The 25,485-nt window shown below is 34.2% G+C and overlaps 1 protein-coding gene and 1 pseudogene across 2 annotated transcripts in view; both read left to right on the top strand.

Moving 5' to 3' along the window:
- Positions 1-25,485, top strand: part of ADAM18 (ADAM metallopeptidase domain 18) — a gene marked incomplete at both ends in the record, with an annotated part of 160,731 nt that overhangs the window by 15,031 nt on the left and 120,215 nt on the right. The window contains 4 exons of the mRNA XM_080796291.1: positions 7,310-7,375; positions 23,139-23,210; positions 23,407-23,573; positions 24,515-24,596. Coding sequence (XP_080652417.1) covers positions 7,310-7,375; positions 23,139-23,210; positions 23,407-23,573; positions 24,515-24,596 — 387 coding nt within the window. The remainder of the gene's footprint in view (positions 1-7,309; positions 7,376-23,138; positions 23,211-23,406; positions 23,574-24,514; positions 24,597-25,485) is intronic.
- Positions 4,662-5,683, top strand: LOC308338880 (glyceraldehyde-3-phosphate dehydrogenase-like; annotated as a pseudogene). The gene has a single exon. The product of its transcript is annotated as a glyceraldehyde-3-phosphate dehydrogenase-like (transcript).

Below are 25,485 nucleotides of genomic sequence, written 5' to 3'. Positions count from 1 at the left end.
AGTCAAATTACCACTACCTTGCTTATATTACTTTTAATATTTTTATATAGCTTTGCATACTACTGGAACAGTTCTTTCTAAAATAGATAATCATTTATGTATTATTAAACCCTTAATTTACCTGTTGGCTGTATATAGAGTTCCTATGTGACAAATGTTTTTCTTTCATCATTTGGAATATTTTAATTCACAGTTTTATGGCCTCCATGATCACTGATGAAAAATTAAAGGTCATTAATCTTAATGAAGATTCCTTTTACATGATGAGTCCCTTCTCTGTTGCTTATTCCAAGTTTCTCTCTTTATCTTTGGCTTACCTTTTTTTATAATGTATCTTTTTGAGTGGTTCTTTTTGAGTTTACCTAAATTGGAGTTGACTGAGCTTCTTTTTGTGTACATCAATATTTTTCACCTGACTTGAGAAATTATGGGCCACTAGTTCTTTGATTACTCTTTGTCCCTTCTATCTACCTCCTTACTTTCTGATACTCCCATTATGTGTATGTTGATATGCTTGATAGTGACCCTTAGGTCTATTAGATATTGTTTATTTTGCTCCATTCTTCTTTCTTTCTCTTCCTTAGATTGTTTAATCTCAATAGATCTGTCTTCAAGTTCCTTGATTCTTTCTTCTGTCTGCCCATATCTGACGTGGAGCCACTCTAATGGGTATTATATTTCAATTGTATTTTTCAATACCAGAAATTCCATTTATTTCTTTTTAATAATTTTATGCCTTTTTTGATAGTCCATATTTAGTGAGACATTATTATAATACCCTCCTTCTTTTATTTATATGTAACTCCTTTTAGCTCTTTAAAATTATTCAAAATACCTGATTTAAAGTATTTTTCTAGTAAATCCAATATCTAATCATCCTCAAAGACAGTTTCTGTTGATGGCCTTTTTCCTGTATATGGATCATACTTTATGTCTTTTTCATGTCTCATAATTTTTGAAAACTGAAACTATTCTCTCCAAATAATACGTGTGGTAACTCTGGAAATCACATATCCCTCCATCAAATATTATTGCTATTCATTGCAGTTGTTACTTGTTTTACAAATTTTTGACTGTTTCCCTAAAGTGTATTTTGTGTTATATGTAGCCACTGAGGTTGTGTGTTAATGATCAGAGTTCTTTAAATGCTTGGAATCAATAAGTTTCCCAGTTCTTTTTTTTTTAAGATTTTATTTATGTATTTGACAGAGAGATCACAAGTAGGCAGAGAGGTAGGCAGAGAGAGAAGGGGAAGCAGGCTCCCCACTGAGCAGAGAGCCAATCCCAGGACCCTGAGATCATGATCTGAGCCAAAGGCAGAGGCTTAACCCACTGAGACACCCAGGTGCCCCAAATTTCCTAGTTCTTGCTGAAAGTCTCTCTGTACCTTTTGGAGCATGCCTTTGTCACTCATTCAGGCAGTTAACAATTGCACCTCTCCTTTCATTTCTGCTTGCACAGAGGCTCAAGATCAATCAGAGGTGAGAGTTTAGGTCTTTCCTGAGTATGTTTACAGACTTGGGGATGCACTTAGTCTGATACATGTGTGTGGTCTGCCAGATTCCCAGAAATTTATCATATCTTTTCAAAGCTCTGTATAAATATCTTATTCCTCAGCTTTTCCTTCTAAGACTTTTTGTTGGTCTGCTGTTTGCCTCATGGTCATTCACTGCCCCAGACAACTCAAAATACCTATAATTTTTAAAAACAAATGTTTTTAGAAAAAGGGCTCTTCACACTGTGTAAAATGTGACTTAGGTCAATATGAACCTATTTTAGGAACAAAATAGGTCATGTCATGACATTTCTTTGGAAATGAGAATTTAAAGATGTTCCAGCCATGTTTTTTCTTTTCCTGGAAGTTGTCAGTCTACTTGTATTCACTGAAAATTTGAGCTATTAGTTTTCAACTAATGGGAGAAAATACTGGAGTGAATTCAAGTTCCACAAAAATCATAATTTTTACCCAAGTCAGTTATTTTTCTTGAATAAACACTCCCTCTAACACTGCAAGCCATTTGTTAATTTCTAAAGATCTGAAAAAATGTTTATTCTAACTTTTGGCAGTTCTCTTGTTGGTCTTATGTAGGGGATAATTTTTAATGGTTCTCAATCTGATTTTAATTGCTGTATTTTCATTTCTTGAGTTTTATATCATGTATTTATAATCTTTAAGTGTAACATTTAAAAAATATCTTGTTATTCCTCCATTGACCAATGGGAAATTTAGAAGTATGCATACTTACACATTTTCTACATATCTTTCTTGGTACTTATATTTAATTGACTTTGATCATATTCAGATAGTGTGTTTGACTTTAGTATATGTGTTTCTCTATATATCTTGCAGTTGTTTTGTGTAGTGTTTTATAGATGTTCATTAGGTCAATTTATTTGTATTCTTCAAAATTTCTGTTTTCCACATTTTTTTTTCTTATAGGAATTCTATAGCTTGTGTCTGCTATCACAGCATCCTCCTGTGGGACATTTTGAGCTTTGTTCTGTACTTTTCATTTTCACATCATATTTCATTATTAGTTCTTATTTAAAGTAATAGGAGATATGTTTGCCAAACTTTCACTAGACAATCATTATTTTTGTCTAAAAATTAGTGAGAAATTTTAATATTTTTTTTTCTCTGAAAGGCAAGCAGGCAACAATTTTCTCTTTTCTAGATCATTTCTAATTGCATTTACACACACAGGCTTATCAAGAAGACAATGCAAAGGTACTCAGTGTTAAAATAATGTGTGTATAGACACCTGTGGATAGGGAAAACCAGCTACTTTCCATACATTGCATTTTCTTCTTGCCTGCCCGTATCCCTTCTCTCGCTCTCTTGTGAAAGCTGAACATGTTACATAACACAGTATGCAGTAGATATTGAATTAAATATTAACTTTAGGTTTGGAGATGAGCATACCTTGTTGCTGGGTCTCTGGCTTAAAATTTTCTCTTAATATAGTCAGAATATACATCTGTTTATGTATGTTTTTGCTATTGTTACTCTTAGTGTACTTACAGCAGCTTCAAATTCTTTTTAGCGATTATTTTTTGTTAAAAGTGAATGATAATTTTCGAGAGGAATCCTGTTCTGTTTAGCTTTGTATTTTTCCACTTTACTGTTTTGGGATTTTTAGATAAAATCTGTCTCCTCCAGATCTTCCTGCTGTCTTTCCTGTATTTTTTTTTTTTTTTTTTTTGGTGCATTTTAGTGCAGGCCATGGATTTGGCATGGAGCAGAGAGCAGCGGAATTCTCTGATATTTGGATTAAAACTCAATGTTAGGAAGGCACTGTGAACCTGGATTTGGGGATGTAGTCTTCACAAATGTCACCAATATTCTCCTTCTGATGTAATACGGGGTCTAACAGATATTCCTTACTCTTCTTCCAGAATTAGACCTTTTCATTCATTTTCCTCTCCTGGCTCTAGTTTTTATCAGTGCCCTCAAGACATAAATCTCTTTCCACTTTTTCTGGTAGATTAAGGCTTTTGTGTCATAAAGGAGATAGAGAAGTTTGGGTAGTTTCTTCAGTGTCTGATGTTCCTCTGCACCAGCCAACACTATATATTTTTCAATATATGTTCTAATCTTTATTTTGAGTAACTTATGGAATTCCTGAAGAAAAAGCCTGTAAGAATCTGTGAAATCAAATATCTTTATGATTCCCAGAGACTTAATAATTTCATGCTCGCCAAGCTTGGCCCTTAGCAGTTCAGCCAAAATTCCTAGTTGGATATTCTTCTTATCAGCTTACATGGTTTTTGATGTCATCAGAACCAGCTAAGCAAATACTTGATTTCTCGCCCTCCTTGCAGGCACATTTCTCTCTCCAGATTTTGGTAAATGGCTTAATCAGCAGTCTTAGTTTTTTGATGGGTTAAGTAAAAATCATTAATATGTACTTTGTTCAGCTTACACTCTGTTGTGCAACACTCATTTCTGATCTCTGATCTAAAACCAGATCACTAATATTGCAAATAATTCTAACCACATACATTCAGCAATGTAAATAAAATGGGGTCATTATCTTAAAAATAATGCACTATCAAAACCCAACCAAGAGGAAATAGACAACCTAAACAGTCCTGTAACCATTAAAAACACTGAATTTTCAGTGAAAAGTCTCTCAAACACAAAATCTCTCTGGTGTAGATGATTTTATGTAAAGTTTATAATACCTGTTAAGAGAAGATAAAAGCCAATTCTGTACAATTTCTCCAACAAAAATGAGGAGGAGTGAACACTTTACAACTAACTCTATGAGGACAATATTGTCCTGATACTAAAACTCTATATAGGCAGTATAAAACAAACAAACCCATTGACCATATGAATATAGATGTAAAAATTCTGTATAAAATACTGGCAAAAGTAATTAATTTATTTAAAAGATTGCACACAATGATTAAGCATTTTTTATCCATCAATAGAGGTCTGGTTCAATATCTGAAAATATACCAAAATAATCTACCATATTACTAGGTTAGAGAAGAAAAGGTACACAATCTTCTCAATACAGAAATATAGGACAAAAGTCAATTCAAAATTCATTTGTTATATAAAGTCTTGGTGATGTTGGCAACTTGTACTTGTTGTAATGATAAAAAAAAATAATCCTATAAAAGCAGATATTGGTCTCTGGTCCACCCCATTCGACAGACAGCTGCATCTTCTGGTGCAGTGCCAACCGTCATCGAGAGACACGATGGTGAAGGTCAGAGTGAATGGATTTGGCAATATTGGGTGCCTGGTCACCAGAGCTGCTTTTAACTCTGGCAAAGTGGATAGTGTGGCCATCAATGACCCCTTCATTGACTTCAGCTACCTGGTCTACATGTTCCAGTATGATTCCACCAATGGCAAATTCCACAACACAACCAAGGCAGAGAACGGGACACTTGTCATCAATGCAAATTACATCTCCATCTTCCAGGAGCAAGATCCTGCTAATGTCAAATGACGTGATGCTGGTGCTGAGTATGTTGTGATCTTCACCACCATAGAAAAGGCTGGCACTCACTTGCAGGGTGGGGCCAAGAAGGTCATCATCTCTGCTTCTTCTGCTGATGCCATTTTCATGATGAATGTGAACCATGAGAAATATGGTCCCTCAAAATTGTCAGAAATGCCTCCTGCACCACCAGCTGCTTGGTTCCTCTGGCCAAGGTCATCTATGACAACTTCGATATTGTGGAGGAACTCTGACCACCATCCATGCCATCACTACCACCAAGAAGACCATGGATCACCTCTCTGGGAAGCTGTGGAGTGGCGGCCATGGAGCTGCCCAGAATATCATCCCTGCTTCCACTGACATTGCCAAGTCTGTAGGTAAGGTCATCCCTGAGTTGAATGGGAGGCTCACTGGCATGGCCTTCCATGTCCCCACCACAACATGTCTGTCATGGATCTGATCTGCCACCTGGCAAATATAATGACATCAAGAAGGTGGTGAAGCAGGGATCAGAGGGCTCCTTCAAGGTTTTCCTGGGCTACAATGAGGACCATATTGTCTCCTTCAACTTTAACAGTGACACTCACTCTTCTACCTTGGATGTTGGAGCTGGCATTGCCCTCAATGACCATTTTGTTAAACTCATTTTCTGGTATGACAATGAATTTTGCTACAGCAACTGGCTGATGGACCTTATGGCCCACATGGCCTCCAAGGAGTAAGAGCCTGCTGGTCTATCAGCCCCAGTGACAGCAAGAAGAAGAGAGAGGCCCTCAGTTGCTGGGGAGTCTCTTCCCCAGCTTACCCCCAAAACACTGAGACTCTCCCAACCTCCACAGTTTTCACCCCAGGCCCGCAGAAGTGGAGGGGACTGGGGAGCCCTCCTTGTCATGTACCATCAATAAATTATACCGTACTCAGCCAAAAAAACTTAAAACACATATAACAAATATAATACATAATGAAGAAAGACAGAATACTTTTCTGTTAAGATTTGGTGTAAGGCAAGGATGTGCACTCTCTCCAACCTGTTGGATTTCTAGACAGAATAATAAAGCAATAAAAGGCATACAGATGAGAGAAGGAAACATAAGAATGCCTTTATGTGCAGATGACATAATTATGTGCTTAGAAACCTCATGAAATATAGAAAATACCTACTGGAACTAAGTGAAATCAACAAAGTCACAGAATACATGATCAAGATAAAAAATCAACCATTTCTACATATTAGCAATGAATATGTGGAAACTATAGAGAAAATGTATGACATTTTCAATCAATGAAAGAATAAAATGGTATCTTAGTTTAGGCTGTTACAACAAATTACTGTAGACTAGTGGCTTAAACAAATATTTATTTCTCACACTTCTGGATACTGGAAGTCCAAAATCATGATGTGAGCATGTTCAGATTTTTGGTGCATGTCCTCTTCCTGGTACATAGAGGACTTCTTCTTGCTGTATCCTCATATGGTGGAGAGACAACTAGCTAGCTCTCAGTCCTTTCTTATAAGGGAACTAATCCCATCCAAATGAGTATATAGGTTTAACATAATTCCTCCAAAATCTTAGCAATAATTTTTATAGCTACATATAAACTTGGTCTAAAAGGTATATGGAAAGTCCAAGAAACTTGGATCAAGGAGGAAAATAGAAATTTTTTGAAATTTCTATGGGTGAAATGGAATTTCAGTGTCTTAGAAATACAGCTCCTATAAAATTACCATTATAGTATTGTGATGATATAATATTGATGATATATAACTGACTGACTTGACACAATCAAGAATGATTACATCATATCAAATGGAACATACAGTCTATACTGTGAGACTACAGAATTATTTCTGATATTGTGCATTTTGTTCTTTTTTTGTGTACCCATATGTTTAATAGCGCAAAGTATGCTATTTGCCCAAATTTCTGTGTAGACTATGAATTGTCAAATATTTCTCATATTTTTCTGTGAATGAATTAAAGATTTCCAGTGCACCATCGTTGGTGTTACCATAATCTTTAGGAGGACAGTGTGTGAAATATTTTCCAATATAAATTGTTAATGTAGGTTTGTGATGAGATGAAGACATCAGAATGGTGTGTTTATATTCACTTTTTCATTCAGTATTAGTAGAGAGTACCTAAGCTCTTATATTATTCCAGCAAGCTCACTGGGACTCCTTTAAACCTGGAGTATGTTTTCAAATGAAATTTTCTGATTTGTAATTAATTTTTATACTTAATTCCTTATGAATCTTTTTATGTGTTCCCTTTCTATAAATGTTACTCTTTGTGCTTAACAAATTCAATACATACAAACATTTGATAAATCCATTTTTTTCCTTTCAGGAAACAACTCTTTCAAAACTATTACCCCAATACCTAGAAATGCACATTATAGTGGAAAAAGCTTTGGTAAGTCAAACTTTTCCTTCCCTTCTTCCCTCTCTTGTTCCTTTTTTCTCTTCTCTTTCTTTCTTTGAACTCAAAGAAATATTTAACTTCAAAAATATAATGTAATTTTTAAACTATTTCCAAGTAAAGATATTTTATTTTAGTTGTTACTCAGTTACGACTAAAAGCCCAAACTAGCCTAGAATGCCCTACATTATCCTCCCAGCCCCCAAGCTCAGCATAGCTCAGTCTCTCTTTGACCTCACTTTCTAGCAGCCCTGAGCTTCCCTTAATCTGCTCTAATCTCTCTGGCCACATCACTTTTTAAAGCATACCAGATAATTACCATACCAATTTACTTAATGTTTTCTAACTTTATTGAGAAATAATTAACAAATATAATAGTGTAAATATAAAGTGTAAAACGTGATGATTTGATAACCATTGTGGATTGATTGCCAAGACAGATAATTAACACATCTGTTATTTCACATAGTTAACTTTGGTTTTGCAAATAAGTTTTCTTCTTTTTTATGACTAATATTCCATTTTGTTTGTGTGTGTCTCTGTGTGTGTTTGAATATACAATAATCATTTTTTTATCCATTCATCTATTGATGGACATTTAGGTAATTTCCATATTTAATCTGTTATGAATAATGCTGCATTGAACATGAGAATGCAGATATCTCTGAGATACTGATTTTGTTTCCTTAGTATATGTACCCTGAAATGAAATTGCTGGATAAAATTGTAATTTTATTTATTTATTTTTATTTTTATTTCTTGGTAGTTTTATTTTTAACTGTTAAGGAGCCATCATACTGCTTTCCATAATGGCTGTACCAATTTACATTCTCATCAACAGTGTAGAAGGATTTCCTATTCTTCACATCTTTGCCAACATTTGAAATCTCTTGTCTTTTGGATAATAAATATTCCAGCAGGTGTATGGTGCTATCTCATTGTGGTTTTGATTTTCATTACCTTGATGAATAGTGATGTTGAACACCTTTTCATGTACCTGTTGATCATTTGTATGTCTTTTAAAAAAATCCATTTGGTAGACATAATTTCTTTTGAATATCTACCTGGGAGAGAAATCCTTTTGTCATAGGGTTAGTATATGTTATTTTAGGAGATATTGAGAGTTTTCAAAAATATTATAATAATTTGTTTGCCTATCAACAATGTATGAAAGATCCAAGTGTTCCATATCCCCACAAACAATTGGTATTGATAGTCTCTTTAAATTTTAGCTATTCTGGTATATGTATAATGAGATCATATTGTGGTTTTTATTAGCATTTACCTGATGATTAAAGAGTTGCAAGACATTTGATACTATCCTAGACTATTTGGATACTCTCTTTAAGAGAAAATATATGTGTTTTCCATTTTATTTATTTATTTATTTTATTTGAGAAAGAGAGGGAGAGAGAGGGAGTATATGGACAGGGGAAGAAGCAGAGAGAGAGACTCTTGAAATAGATTCCCTGCTGAATGTGGAGCCCAACATGGGTCTCTAACCCACAACCCATGAGATCATGATCTGAGCCGAAACCAATAGCTGGACAATTAACCAGCTGAGTGACTCAGGCACTCCTCATTTTAACATTTTTATTAATGTTTTTTGGGATTTTATATATTTTGAGTATGAATCCTTTGTCAGGTGGTATATCGGGTATATCTTCTCCCAGGTTGAGGCTTGGTTTTTTACTCTTCTAATGGTGTCTTTTGATGGACATATTTCTTAATTTTTATGAATTTAAGTTCAGTATATGATTTTTATCATTATCTTTTCCATTTAAGAAATATTTTCTTGGGGCGCCTGCATGGCTCAGTGGGTTAAAGCCTCTGCCTTCTGCTCAGGTCATGATCCCAGGGTCCTGGGATCGAGCCCTTCATCAGGCCCTCTGCTCAGCAGGGAGCCTTCTTCCTCCTCTCTCTCTCTGCCTGCCTCTCTGCCTACTTGTGATCTGTTTGTCAAATAAATAAATTTTTAAAAATCTTTAAAAAAAGAAATATTTTCTTACTCCAAGGACATAAATATTTTTACTTTTGTTTTGGAATTTATTTTTATTTACCTTTTCACCTACAGTTTTATAATCATCTCTAATTGACAAAGTGTGTGGTGTGAAGTAGGGGTTAAATTTATTTTTTCCATATTCATTTGCCTCAACACTATTTCTCGAAAGACCTGTCTTATCTCATTCAATTGTGTTGGCAATTTTTAAAAAGTCAAGTAATGGTTACATGTGGCCTATTTCTCAAATCCCTGTCTTCTTTGCCCCCATTGGCTAATTTATATTTGTTGAATCAATACTTCACTGTATTGATTACTAGAGCTTTATTACCATTTAATCTATTTGTTTAAATCCTCTTATTATTCTTAACCATTGTTTTGACTATTCTGGGTCTTTTTCCTTTAAGCATATTTTAGAATTATTCTAAATTTACACACACACACACACACACACACATACACAGAATACAACCGTGATTTTGATTTGGGAATTGAACACTTATATCACTTTGGAGACAACTGTCATCTTAACAGTATTGAGTCTTCCAATCTAATACACACAAACTTTTACATTTGTTTGTTGTTGTTAATACCTTTCACCAGTATTCTATTGTTGTCTGGAACACCCTTTTTATTTTTATCATTATGCATTTGATGCTCTATAATAATTATTTTACATTAACATTTCAATTTTTCTTGCTAGCTTATGGAAATACCATTGATATGTATGTATTTACCTTATATTCTGTGATCATACCTAATTCAATTGTTAATTCTTTTGAATTTTTTTTTAGTTTCTTATATGAACAATGATACTTTTTAAAAAATTAATTTTATTAACATATAATGTATTATTTGTCCTAGGGGTACAGGTCTATGAATCATCAGGCTTACACATTTCACAGCACTCACCATAGCCCATACCCTCCCCGATGTCCATAACCTAACCACCCTATCCATATCCCCCATCCCCGGCAACCCTCAGTTTTGTTTTATGAGATTAAGAGTCTTTTATGGTTTGTCTCCCTCCCAATCCCATTTTGTTTCATTTTTTCCTTCCTTACCCCCCACAACCCACTGCCCTGCCTCTCAAATTCCTCATATCAGAGAGATTGTATGATAATTGTCTTTCTCTGATTGATTTATTTTGCTCAGCATAATACCTTCTAGTTCCATCCACATTGCAAATGGCAAGATTTCATTTTTTGGTGGCTGCATTATATATATATATATATATGTGTGTGTGTGTGTGTGTGTGTGTATACATACATATATGTATGTATATATATGTATGTATGTATATATGTATGTGTATATATGTATATATATGTATAAATATGTGTGTGTGTGTGTGTGTGTGTATATATATATATATATATATCCCACTTCTTCTTTATCCATTCATCTGTTGATGGACATTGAAGTTCTTTCCATAGTTTGGCTAGTGTGGACATTGCTGCTATAAACACTTGAGTGTGTGTGCCCCTTTGGATCACTACATTTGAACAATGATGCTTTTAATTTCTCTTTTCTGATCTTAGATTTCCTTTTTTAGCTTTTGGGTTTTATTTATTTTTATTTATTTATTTATTTTACTTCTTTACTTGTACTTCCTTTTCTTGCTTTATTGTCTTAGCTTGGCTCTCTAATACATAATACATATGAATGTATTGTGTATATTCCTAACTCCTCCCCCACCTTATAGAGTAACTATTTTATATACTCCTTAATCAGATTTTACTCATCTTTACAAATCATGGATTTTTTTTAACTTGATATTCTGTTTATGATTTTAGGGTTCATGTTTAGGAAATAATAATATGTAATGTCCTTCCTTATAATGTTTTATTTCATTATATTAAGCTTATGCAAGCCTCATAAAATGAGTTATAATATTTTATTCAGAATTTATACATTATAGGTTTGGTCTCTTCCATATGTATTTGGAAGCATTCACATCTGAAGCCAAAGAGATCTTCAGCTTTCTTAAGGGAATATTTTAAAGTACTGATTTAATTGCTTTGGTGTGTATAAAGCAGTTTAGATTTCTTTATTTTATTTCACTTTCTGTAAGTTAGGTTTTTAAAGAATTTTTTATATCATTTAAGTTTTCAAATTATTGAAATACATTTATTGAAAATACCTTCCTTTTATCTTTAAAAAATTGGTAACGTTGTAGTGATATCACCATTTCTATTGCTCACCATTGCTATCAGTGATCTCTTTTAGCTCTTAAGTTTTTTAATGAAATCATCAAATATAAAAATTAACATTCCTACAAAACTCTTTACTAGTCTATAGATTTTGTTTGAATTTTGATAGTTATCCCATAAATGTTGTTTTTCTTGTCCAGCCTCCAATCTAGGATCCTACACTCCATTGAGTTGTCATGTCTTTATTCTCTTCTGATATATTATGGTATTATGGTCTTTCTGTGTGTTTCCTATACCTTGGAACCTTTCTTGTCTTTCCTGATACCTTTCTTGTATTGGAGAATACTTTCCAGTTACCTTGCTGAATATACCTCAATATCTAAGCAGAAAATCAAAAAGGAAACAATGGCTTTGAATGACTACACTGAACCAGGTGGACTTAGCAGATATCTTCAGAACATTTCATCCTCAAACAGCAGAATACATATTCTTCTTCAGGGCACATGGAACATTCTCCAGAATAGATCATATACTGGGTCACAAATCAGTAGTACAAAACACTGAGATCATACCATGCATATTTTCAGACCATAGTGCTATAAAACTATTAGTCAACTACAAGAAAAAATTTGGAAAGACTACAAATACATGGAGGTTAAAGAACATCCTACTGATGAATAAGTGGGTTAACCAGGAAATTAAAGAAGAAATGAAGAAACACATGGAAGAAAATGGAAATGAAAACACAACAGTCTGAAACTTTTAGGATACAGCAAAAGCAGTCAAAGAGGGAGGGATATAGCAATACAGGCTTTCCTTAAAAAACAAGAACAGTCTCAAATGTACAACCTAACCTACACCTAAAGGAACATGAAAAGAATAACAAATAAATCCAAAGTCAGCCGAAGGAGGGTAATAATAAAGATTAGAGCAGAAATCAATGATATGTAAATTAACAAACAAAAGTCCAGAATGGATCAGTAATCTAGGAGCTGGTTCTTGAAATAATAAAATTGATACACCTCTAGTCAGACTTATCAAAAAGAAAATAGAAAGGAAGGACCCAAATAAATAAAATCATGAATGAAAGAGGAGAGATCACAACCAACAGCAAAGAAATACAATCATAAGAGAATATTGTGAAAAATTTTCCAAAAATTGCATAATTGGGAAGAAATAGGTAAGTTACTATAAATATATAAACTACCAAAATTGAAACAAGGCGAAAAGAAAATTTGAACAGTCGCATAACCAGCAAAGAAATTGAAACAGTAATCGAAAATCTCCCAACAGAGTCCAGGGCCAGATGGCCTCCCAGCAGAATTCTGCCAAACATTTAAAGAAACATTAATACCTATTCTTCAGAAGCTGTTTCAAAAAGTGGAAATAGAAGGAAAACTTCCAAATTCATCCTATGAAACCAGCATTTCCTTGATCCCCAAATCAGACAAAGACCTGCAACAAAAAGAATTATAGACCAATATCCCTGATGAACATAGATGCCAAAATTCTCCTCAAGATACTAACTAATAGGATCCAACAGTACATTAAAAGGATTATTCACTATGACCAAATGGGATTTATTCCTGGGCTCCAAACATGGTTCAACATCCAGAAATCAATGTGATACACCACATTATTTAAAGAAAGGACAAGAACCATATGATTCTCTCAATAGATGCAGAAAAAGCATTTCACAAAATACAGCATCTTTTTTAATAAAAACTCTCTGCAGTGTTGGTATAGAGAAAACATACCTCAATATCATAAAAAGCACATATGATGAGCTAATATCATCCCCGATGCAGAAAAACTGAGAGCTTTTCCTCTGTGGTCAGGACCAAGACAGGGATGTCCACTGTCACCTTTGTTTTTTAACATAGTACTGGAACTATGTTACAGTTGCCTCAGCAACCAGACAACAGACGGGCATAAAATATATCCAAATCAGCAAGGAAGAAATCAAATTTTCTCTATTTGCAGATGACATGATACTCTCTGTAGAAAACCCAGAAGACTCCACCAAAAATTTGCTGGAACTGATACACAAATTTGGTAAAGTCACAGGCTACAAAATTAACACACAGAAATCAGTTGCATTTCTATACACTAATAATGAAGCAGCAGAAAGAGAAATCAAGGAATCAATTCCATTTACAATTGCACCAAAAATCACAAAATAGCTAGGAATAAATGTAACTAAAGAGAGAAAAGATCTGTACTCTGAAAACTATAGAAAACTTATGAAAGATACTGAAGAGGAATGAGAAAACACTCCATGCTAATGGATTGGAAGGACAAATATTGTTAAAACTTCTATACTACCTAAAGCTATCTATACATTTATTACAATCAGCATCAAAACACCACCAGATCAAACAATCCTAAAATATGGGCAGAACCACAAAAGACCCTGAATAGACAAAGCAAACTTCAAAAAGAAAAGCAGAGCTGTAGACATCAAAATTCCTCATTTCAAAGTATATTAACAAAGCTCTAGTCATCAAGACAGTATGGTACTGGCACAGAAACAGACACATATCACATAGATGAATGGAACAGAATAGAAAACCCAGAAATGTACCCTCAATGCTATAGTGAACTAATCATCAAGAAATCAGTAAAGCATATTCTATCAAAAAGATAGTCTCTTCAACAAATCGTGTTGGGCAAACTGGATAGCAAAACTCAAAAGAATGAGACTGGACCACTTTCTACATCATCCATAAAAATAAATTCAGAATTTGTGAAAGACCCAAATGTGAGACAGGAAACCATCAAAATCATAGAGGGGAACACAGGCAGCGACCTCTTTGACATTGGCTGTAACAACTTTTTACTGGACACATCTCTGGAGACAAGGGAAACAAAAGCAAAAATTAACCATTTGGACTTCACCAAGATAAAAAACTTCTGTGTAGTGAAAGAAACATTAAACAAAACTGAAAGGCAACCTATGGAATGGAAGAAGATATTTTCAAGTGACATATCTGATTAAAAGTTAATATCCAAAATGTGTAAAAATTTATTAAACTCAACAACCAAAAACCAAATAATCCAGTTAAGAAATGGTCAGAAGACATGAATAGACATCTTCCCAAAGAAGATATGTAGATGGCTAACAAACAGATAAAAAGGTGTTAAACATCACTCATCACCAGAGAAATACAAATCAAAATCATGATATCACCTCACACCTGTCAGAATGGCTAAAATTAACAACACAGGAAGCAACAGGTATTGGTGAGGAAGTGGAGAAAAGGCAAAACATTCACACCATTGGTGGCAAACTGTAAGAGACAATTAACTTTAGAGAACAAACTGAAGATTGATGGGTGGGGGGATGGGCTAGATTGGGGTTAGGTATTAAGAAGGAAACTTAACTGTGATGAGCACTGGCTGCTATATGTAATTGATGAATCACTAAATTCTATTCTTGAAACAAATATTACAGAGTATGTTAACCAACTAGAATTTAAACCAAAACTTGAAACTTACAAAAGATAAAAAAAAAATGTATTGGCATACTATCTTGCATGAAACACTGGGTGTTAAACATAAACAAGGAATCGTGGAACACTACATCAAAAACTAATGATGTACTATATAGTCACTAACATAACATGATAAAAATATATTGGCAAAAACGTTTTAATAGCCCATTATTAGCCTCTTATTATCATGTAGGATGTGTATTTTGGCCTCATTTATGCCTGATATTGGTAATTTATGTCATCTCTCAATTTTCTTGATAGTACTTATAGGGGTATCAATTATACTCATCTTTTCAAAGAATCTTTATTTTTATTCCTCGATTTTTATATTTATTTCCCAATTTATTGCTTTTTTAAAATTTTATTTTTTTTCAGTGATCCAAAATTCATTGTTTATGCACCACACCTAGTGCTCCAGGCAATATGTGCCCTCCATAATACCCACCACCAGGCTCACCCCACCCCCAACCTCTCCCTCCAAAACCCTGTTTGTTTCTCAGAGTCTACAGTCTCTCATGGTTGTCTCTCCCTCCAATTTCCCCCAACTCACTTCTTCTCTCCATCTCCGAATGTCTTCTGTGTTATTCATTATGCTCCACAAGTAAGTGCAACAATTATGATAATTGACTCTCTCTGCTTGACTTATTTTTTTTTAAGATTTTATTTATTTATTTGACAGACAGATCACAAGTAGGTAGAGAGGCAGGCAGAGAGAGAGGAGGAAGCAGGCTCCCTGCTGAGCAGAGAGCCCGATGCGGGGCTAGATCCCAGGATGCTGGGATCATGACCTGAGCTGAAGACAGCGGCTTTAACCCACTGAGCCACCCAGGCACCCCTCTGCTTGACTTATTTCACTCGCAAAATCTCTTCCAGTCCCATCCATGTTGATACAAAAGTTGGATATTCAACCTTTATGCTGGAGGCATATACTCCATTGTATATATGGACCATATCTTCTTTATTCATTCATCCATTGAAGGCCATCTTGGCTCTTTCCACAGTTTAGTAACTGTGACCATTGCTACTATGAACATTGGGGTAGAGATGGGCCTTCTTTTCACTATATCTGTATCTTTGGGGGTAAATACCCAGTAGTGCAATTGCAGGGTCATAGGGAAGCTCTCTTTTTAATTTCTTAAAGAATCTTCACATTGTTTTCCAAAGTGGCTGCCCCAACTTGCATTCTCCCAACAGTGTAAGAGGGTTCTCCTTTCTCCACATCCACTCCAACATGTTGTTTACTGTCTTGTTAATTTTGGCCATTCTAACTGATGTAAAGTGGTATCTCAATGTGGTTTTGATTTTAATGTCCCTGATGGCTAATGATGATGAACATATTTTCATGTGTCTGTTAGCCATTTGTATGTCTTCTTTGGAGAAGTGTCTATTCATGTCTTCTGCCCATTTTTTGACATGATTATCTGTTCTGTGCTTTGAGTTTGAGGAGTTCTTTATAGATCCTGGATATCAGCCCTCTGTCTGTAGTGTCACTTGCAAATATTTTCTCCCATTCTGTGGGTTGCCTCTTTGTTTTGTTGACTGTTTCCTTTGCTGTGCAGAAGCTTTTGATCTTGATGAAGTCCCAAAAGTTCATTTTCACTTTTGTTTCCTTTGCCTTTGGAGACATATCTTGAAAGAAGTTATTGTGGCTAATGTCAAAGAAATTACTGCCTTTGTTCTCCTCTAGGATTCTGATGGATTCCTGGCTCACATTGAGGTCTTTTATCCATTTCAAGTTTATATTTGTGTATGGTATAAGAGAATGGTCAAGTTTCATTCTTCTATTCATAGCTGTCCAATTTTCCCAGTACCATTTATTGGAGAGACTATCTTTTTTTTTTTCCCACTAGATATTTTTTCCTGCTTTGTTAACGATTAGTTGACCATTGAGTTGTGGGTCCATATCTGGACTCTCAACTCTGTTCCACTGGTCTGTGTGTCTGTTTTGTGCCAGTACCATGCTGTCTTGGTGATCACAACTTTGTAGTAAAGCTTGAAATCCAGCAATGTGATGCTCCCAGCTTTGTTTTTCTTTTTCAATATTTCCTTAGCAATTCAGGGCCTTTTCTGGTTCCATGCAAATTTTAGCATTGTTCCAGCACTTTGAAAAATGCTGGTGGAATTTTGATCAAGATGACATTGAAAGTATGGATTGCTCTGGGCAGTACAGACATTTTAACCATGTTTATTCTTCTGATCCATGAGCATGGAATGTTTTTCTGTCTTTTTATGTCTTCTTCAATTTCTTTCGTGAGTGTTCCATAGTTACTTGAGTACAGATCCTTTACCTCTTTGGTTAGGTTTATTCCCAGATATCTTATGGTTCTTGGTGCTATAGTAAATGGAATCAATTCTCTCATTTCCCTTTCTGTATTTTCAATGTTCGTGTATAAGAAAGCAACTGATTTCTGTGCATTGATTTTTGTATCCTGCCACATTACTGAATTACTGAATGATTTCTAGTAGTTTGGAGGTGGAATCTTTTGGGTTTTCCATATAAAGTATCATGTCATCTGCAAAGAGAGAGAGTTTGACTTCTTCTTTGCCAATCTGAATACCTTTTATTTCTCTTTCTTGTCTGATTGCTGTTGCTAGGACTTCTAATACTATGTTGAACAAGAGTGGTGAGAGTGGGCATCCTTGTCGTGTTCCCGATCTCAGAGGGAAGGCTGTCAGCTTTTTCCCATTGAGGATGATATTCGCTGTGGGTTTTTCATAGAGAGATTTTATGAAGTTGAGGAATGTTCCCTCTATCCCTATACTTTGAAGTGTTTTAATCAGGAACAGATGCTGGATTTTGTCAGATGCTTTTTCTGCATCAGTTGAGAGGACCACGTGGTTCTTCTCTCTTCTCTTCTTGATTTGTTCTATCACATTGGTTGATTTGCAAATGTTGAACCACCCTTGCATCCCATGGATAAATCCCACCTGGTCATGGTGTATAATCTTTTTAATGTACAGTTGGATCCTATTAGCTAGGATCTTGTTGAGAATCTTGGTATCCATATTCATCAGGGATATCAGTCTGAAATTCTCCTTTTTGGTGGGTCTTTGCCTGGTTTGGAGATCAGGGTAATGCTGGCTTCATAGAAAGAGTCTGAAAGTTTTCCTTCTGTTTCAATGTTTTGAAACACTTTCAGGAGAATAGGTGTTATTTCTTCTTTGAATGTTTGATAGATTTCCCCAGGGAATCTGTCAGGTCCTGGGCTCTTGTTTTTTGGGAGGTTTTTCATCACTGCTTCAATCTTGTTACTAAATATTGGTCTATTCAGGTTGTTAATTTCTTTCTGATTCAGTTTTGGAGTTAGCAGTTTTCTAGGAACACATCCGTTTCATCTAGGTTGCTTAACTTATTGACACATAACTGTTGATAATAATTTCTGATGATTGTTTCTATTTCCTTGGTGTTGTGATCTCTCCCTTTTCATTCATAATTTTATTAATTTGGATCCCCTCTCTTTTCTTTTGGATTAGTTTGGCCAGGGGTTTATCAATCTTATTGATTCTTTCAAAAAAACAGCTTCTCGTCGTTGATATGTTCTACTGTATCCCTAGTTTCTATCTCATTCATCTCTGCTCTAATCTTGATTATATTCTTGTGTGTGGGGTTGGCTTAATTTGTTGTTGATTCTCCAGTTCTTTGAGGTGTAAGGAGAGCTGCTGTATTCAGGATTTTTCTTTTTTCTTTTCTTTTTTTTTTTTTTTTTTTTTTTGAGGGGGGCTTGAATGGCTATGTATTTCCCCCTTAGGATTGCATTTGCTGTATCCCATAGGTTTGGGGCTGATATGTTTTCGTTTTCGTTGGTTTCCATGAATATTTTAAGTTCTTCTTTGATTTCCTGATTGATCCAAACATTCTTATGTAGGACGGTCTTTAGCTTCCAAGTGTTTGTATTCCTTCCAAACTTTTTCTTGTGATTGAGTTCCAGTTTCAAAGCATTGTGGTCTGAGAATATGCAGGGAATAATCTCAATCTTTTGGTATCAGTTGAGTCCTTTTTGTGACCCAGTATGTGGTCTATTCTGGAGAAAGTTCCATGTGTGCTTGAGAAAAATTAGTATTCTGTTGGTTTAGGGCGGAATGTTCTGTATATATCTATGATGTCCATCTGGTCCAATGTATCATTCAGTGCTCTTGTTTCTTTATTGATTTAATGCTTGGATGATCTATTACTGAGAGTGGTGTGTTAGGATCCCATACAAGTAATGTATTCATATTGATATGACTCTTTTTCTTGGGTAACAATTGTCTTATGTAGTTGGTTCCTCCCATATTGGGGGCATACATATTTATAAACTAATAGAGGAAAAGGACCCGGAAGAGGCTTTGAACAAACAGTTTAGAAGCCATGAAAACAGAATTAGGGAAATTAAATGATGCCATGAAATGTTCCAATATCAGAATTATTGGGATCCCTGAGGGTGAAGAGAAAGAAAGAAGACTAAAGGGTATAGTTGAACAAATTCTCCATGAAAATTTTCCCAATCTGGGGAACAGAGCAAGCATTCATGTCCTAGAGGTAGAAAGAACACCCCTATGATGAATGAATCTAGAAAGACCTCGAAGCACTTGATTGCAGACTGTCAAATCATAAGTTTAGAAAAGAGCTTTTGAGAGCAGCTCTGAGGAAGAGATTCCTTACATACAGAGGAAGGTCCATCAGAATAATGTCAGACCTGTCCACAGAAACCTGGCAAGCCTGAAAGGGCTGGCAAGACATGTTCAGGGCACTAAATGAGAAGAACATGCAGTCAAGAATACTTTATCCAGCAAGGCTGACATTCAAAATGGATGGAGAGATAAAGAGCTTCCAAGACTGGCAAGGTTTAAAAGAGTACGTGACCACCAAGCCAGCACTACAAGAAATATTAAGGGGGGGTTCTATAAAAGAGAAAAAAAAAAACAAGAATATCATTGGACAGAAATTTACAGAGACCATCTATAGAAACAAGGACTTCACAGTCAACATGATGTCAATAAAAACGTATCTTTCAATAATCACTCTCAACGTGAATGGCCTAAACACTCCCATAAAAAGGCACAGGGTCGCAGATTGGATAAAACTATGGGACCCATCCATATGTTGTCCACTGGAGACCCATTTTGAACTTAAGGATACATCCAGAATGAAAGTGAAGGGATGGAGAAGCATCTTTCATGCCAATAGGCCTCAAAAGAAAGCTGGGGTAGTGATTCTCATATCAGATAAATTAGATTTTAAACTGAAGACTGTAGTCAGAGATAAAGAAGGACACTACATCATTCTTAAAGGGTCCATCCACCAGGAAGATCTAACAATTTATTGCTTTCTTATCTTTTCTTTGTTATTTCATCCCTTTTAGTTTCTTTCATTTGAAGATCACTGATTTTATGCATTTTTAAAATTTTCTAGTATATACATGGTTAAAAATATATTTCTAGTCAATGAGTAACTAATACAAGGGCTTTTGTTTGTTTTTAGCTACTCAAGTTTTGATGTCTGATCTGTATTATCATTTCAGTTTTTCTAAATCATTTTCATGTGTGTGTGTGTGTGTGTGTGTGTGTGTGTGAGCTCGTGGGTCTGTGTCTGTGACCCTTGGGTAATTTAGAATTGTACTGGTTAGATTAAAAATATTTGGGGACTTTCAAGTTATATTTTAGTTGCTCATATCTAGGGTTTTTTTTTTTTTCCATATTGGTAAAAGAGCATAATCTGAATGATATAAAATCTTGGAAATCTATTGTGACTTCCCTTATGACCCAGTATATGGTCAATTTTGTAAATGGTCCACATGCATTTGGAAAGGATTTATTACATTCTGCCCTTGTTAGATGCAGTACTCTTTGTATATTAATGAGTCAAATATTTTAACTGCATTGTTCAGACCTTCTATATTTATTACATTTTCCCTCTCATTGTATCAGTTACTAAAAGAATTATCTTAATATCTAGAACTAATATTGTGGGTTTCTTAAATTCTCCTTTTAATTGTGTCCATTTTGTTTTCCATATTTTGGCGATGTGTATTATTTCCTACTGTTTAAGCATCGCTATGTCTTCCTTATATTGAAATAAACCTTTGGAGCTAGTGATATCTTCCAAAGAGTCATGACATTTAGTGTATGAAATTATATTTCTACTCTGATGATCTTGAATATTCTCAGATTGTCATAAGTAAGGATTTTTCTATTTGTGTGTTTTATGGGGATCTCTTTCATGTATATAACAACTGTTTAATGGACTGTTTCTTCGACCATAAGGAAAACATTTTGACTAGAATATATTTAACTTCTTATTCATCCAATGGAAATATAGAATTGATTTTCCATTACTTCTATTATCAACAATTATAACAAGTAATCCATTTCCATAACTATCATAATTTTGAGGAAACTATACAGATTTCTAAGATTTGCTAGGATTCTAATTTTTCAATTAAAAAAATTATCAACTTTTGCAAAAGTATTAATCATTTTCCAAAATATGACTCCAAAGAACATGTGTTAATTAAGTTCCCAAATAAGTAAGTATTTATGTCCTCTCACCTGAGTGGCTCAGTTGGTTAAGTATCTGCCTTTAGCTCAGGTCATGATTCCAGGATCCTGGGTTGGAGTCCTGCATTGGGCTCCTTTCTCAGTGGGGAGCCTGCTTCTCCCTCTGCCTGCAGCTCCCCTTGCTTGTGTTCTCTTTCACTCTCTCTGACAAATAACTAAAATCTTAAGAAAAAAGAACTTAAGTCCTCTCAAGAATTTACCAGTTTCCAAGGACAACTTCTTTCCTCCTTGCTTTTATATAATTTCATCTTATTTATCAAAACTTTTAAAATTCGTATGTCACATAATTTTTAATATTTTATAATTGGGATTTCTGAGTTTTGTTCTGTAGAAATATTTGAGCATTTTGACTTTTAAATATTTATTTATTTGATTTTTTTTTAACCAACCATGTGACAGGAGGTTTTGTGATTCCCTCTGTGTCATAAAAAATGACTGTTATTTTCTCTGTGCCTGGCTGAAAAAAAAAAAAAATCCCATTATACTAAGGAGGAATCTGTGAAGTTATTTTAGGACTTCTTGATTTCAATTGTTTCTGTTTGAGAGTGTCTTTAAAGCATCAACAATTGAGAATCTATTTCAGAAACCTATGATTTTTATTGTTTCTTTTTTTTAAATTTTTTTAATTTTTAATTTTTTTAATTTCTTTTTTTAAATTTTTTATTTCTTTTCAGTGTAACAGTATTCGTTGTTTTTTCACAACAACCAGTGCTCCATGCAATCTGTGCCCTCCCTAATACCCACCACCTGGTTCCCCCAACCTCCCACCCCCTGCCCTTTCAAAACCCTCAGGCTGTTTTTCAGAGTCCATAGTCTCTCATGGTTCACCTCCCCTTCCAATTTCCCTCAACTCCCTTCTCCTCTCCATCTCCCCTTGTCCTCCATGTTATTTGTTATGCTCCACAAATAAGTGAAACCATATGATACTTGACTCTCTCTGTTTGACTTATTTCACTCAGCATAATCTCTTCCAGTCCCGTCCATGTTGCTACAAAAGTTGGGTATTCATCCTTTCTGATGGAGGCATAATACTCCATAGTGTATATGGACCACATCTTCCTTACCCATTCATCCGTTGAAGGGCATCTTGGTTCTCTCCACAGTTTGGTGACCGTGGCCATTGCTGCTATAAACATTGGGGTACAGATGGCCCTTCTTTTCACTACATCTGTATCTTTGGGGCATCAGGGAGATTCAAATTAAAACCACACTGAGATACCACCTTACACCAGTTAGAATGGCCAAAATTAGCAAGAGAGGAAACAACGTGTGTTGGAGAGGATGTGGAGAAAGGGGAACCCTCTTACACTGTTGGTGGGAATGCAAGTTGGTGCAGCCACTTTGGAGAACAGTGTGGAGATTCCTCAAGAAATTAAAAATAGAGCTTCCCTATGACCCTGCAATTGCACCTTTGTTTCTTTTATTATAAATATTATTATCTTTATATTAGTATCCTTTATATTGTTTGACAAATCCCATGGTTTACCTACCTGGTATAAGCAAGATATATGCACCATAAAAAATAGCTGTCACTCACTCACATTTTTTTTAAATCATTTAAAATTGTTTTTCAGTATGATTACATGGGATCAGAAGTGATAGCTGTAACACAGAAAATTATCCAAATTATTGGCCTTGTCAACACTGTAAGTCTTAAGTTTTTTACATTTATAGTTTTATGAAAAATCATTGAAACTTATTTCTATCATGACAAACTAATGACTTAAAAATCTCCAATTATTGATATCCAAAATAATAAACTGAACTTATTCTTTATTTTTATGTAATTTTGAACTAATGACTAATGTTATTTGAACAAGTATGCCATAAATCTTATTTTAGATGTTTACCCAGTTCAAATTGACTGTGATGCTGTCCTCCTTGGAATTGTGGTCAGATAAAAACAAAATTTCTACCAACGGGGATGCTGGTGATTTATTACAAAGATTTTTCACATGGAAACGGGACTATCTTAACCTACGGCCCCATGACATAACATTCTTACTTATGTAAGCATGAAGTTCTACATTAAAAAAGAGATATTAAATAATTTCAATAATTTGATAATTTAATGCATTTATTGTGTTCTTCAACTTTCTTTAGGCCCCTCTGAAATTATTAAATAAACATAGCTGTTGCTATGAGTGTAATAGTGTAGTTGAGACGATGATAAAAATAAAAACAACTTAAAAATTATATAAAAATATATTTTGGAATATAATTTATCTAAGATTTGCCTTTCATAAACTTTCATGATGTTAACTATACTATAGAATACATATAAGTTTTAGCTTCTTAATAATGTCAAAATTGTCACTATTCAGTTACTATTACCTATAATATGTTAATAATTTATTGTCTACTCTTTGACTAAAAAATATATTTTTGATAATAATTTAAGAAAATGCTTACATTTTAGATAGGCAAAACTTCCTATTACACAAGTTAAAAACCCCTTTGTTTAACTTTTAGTAACCAAAAGAATGTATGCAGTACAAGGAAAACTGAGGAAAATTCAAGATAGTAAAATTTTATCAAGTCTAGGAGTTAGGTGAGGAGAGAAAATTGGATTTAAAATGAATTTTAGGGGTGCCTGGATTGCTTAGTTGGTTAACTGTCCAACTTAGGATTCAGCGTTGGTCATGATCTCAGGGCTGTGATATGGAGGCCCCACAATGCACTCAGAGAGGACTCTGCTTGAAATTCCCTTCTTCTCCCTCTCCCTCTGCTCCTCTCCACCCTCAAATAAATAAGTAAATCTTTAAATAAAAAAAAATTATAGTTTTTAATGATTTGACCATTTTGTAAAGTATATTAGATGATATCCAGATCAAAAATTGGTTTGTTTGAAAAATCATCTTAAATATATGGGAGATTTAATTTACAAGTAAGCTAGTAAATTGTTCTGAATAAGTATGACAATAAAAAAGGCTATACTATAATAATATAGTTACAGGAAACGTCCTGCATATTTGGGAGCAACATTTCCTGGCACAATATGCAATAAAAGCTATGATGCAGATATTGCTATGGTATGTAAAATTTTTATCCTTTACTATTTTTTCTAAACTTTATATTGTATTTTATATTATTTTACATAGCTAAATAGTATAAAATAAAAGTAGTGAATATTAACCTGACATTTTCCTCTATATGTGTATTTATTATTTTGTTGGGACAAAATTATTTTAATCTCAGAAAGTTTATTTAATTATAAATTATAACATAAAGCAAAAGTGTAACATACATTAATATACTTATTCACCAAGTAGGCAAAATGACTAACATTTATATCAGATTTTCTAAGGATGTAAAGCCATAGAAAAAAGAGCATGTCTACTTTAAATTAAAGAGCAAAAATCATGAATTTGTGCTTCCATTTTATGTGTACTTTATGCAATTGTTACAAATGTATGTATCCATTAACTATCATTGTTCTGCATTGTTCTTATTTATGCATCATTTCAGTACTATTTTGAACAGCTTTTAAAAAGATGCATATATGTTGAATCATATAGCTCCACTTTTTCGTTTAAAATCTATATGGTACCAAGAAATACACATTCACTTATCATAAATATAAGTGGTTTTACAGGACTATTATTGAAAAAAAAAAAACAGCTGAATCCCCCCTGCATAAAATACACTCCTTGAATTATTTTTCTTATTTTTTAAAATTGTTTTTCCTGACTTATACTTTCACTTTCATTTCCCTACAAATAAAAGTTTTACTGGAGTATATCATATATAGAGAACATGAAAAAAATCATAAATATATAAGATGACTAATTTTGACTAAGTCAATATGTAGACATGAACATCACAGAGATCACGAAATAGAATATTTCAGCATTTCAGAAGACCACTGTGAATCATATATCTCGTTCCACTTACTATCAATACCAAAGAAAACCACTTTCC

This window comes from Martes martes (assembly GCF_963455335.1).
Source record: "Martes martes genome assembly, chromosome: 2".
Lineage (NCBI taxonomy): Eukaryota > Metazoa > Chordata > Mammalia > Carnivora > Mustelidae > Martes > Martes martes.
This window is presented reverse-complemented; position numbering and strand designations above follow the sequence as displayed.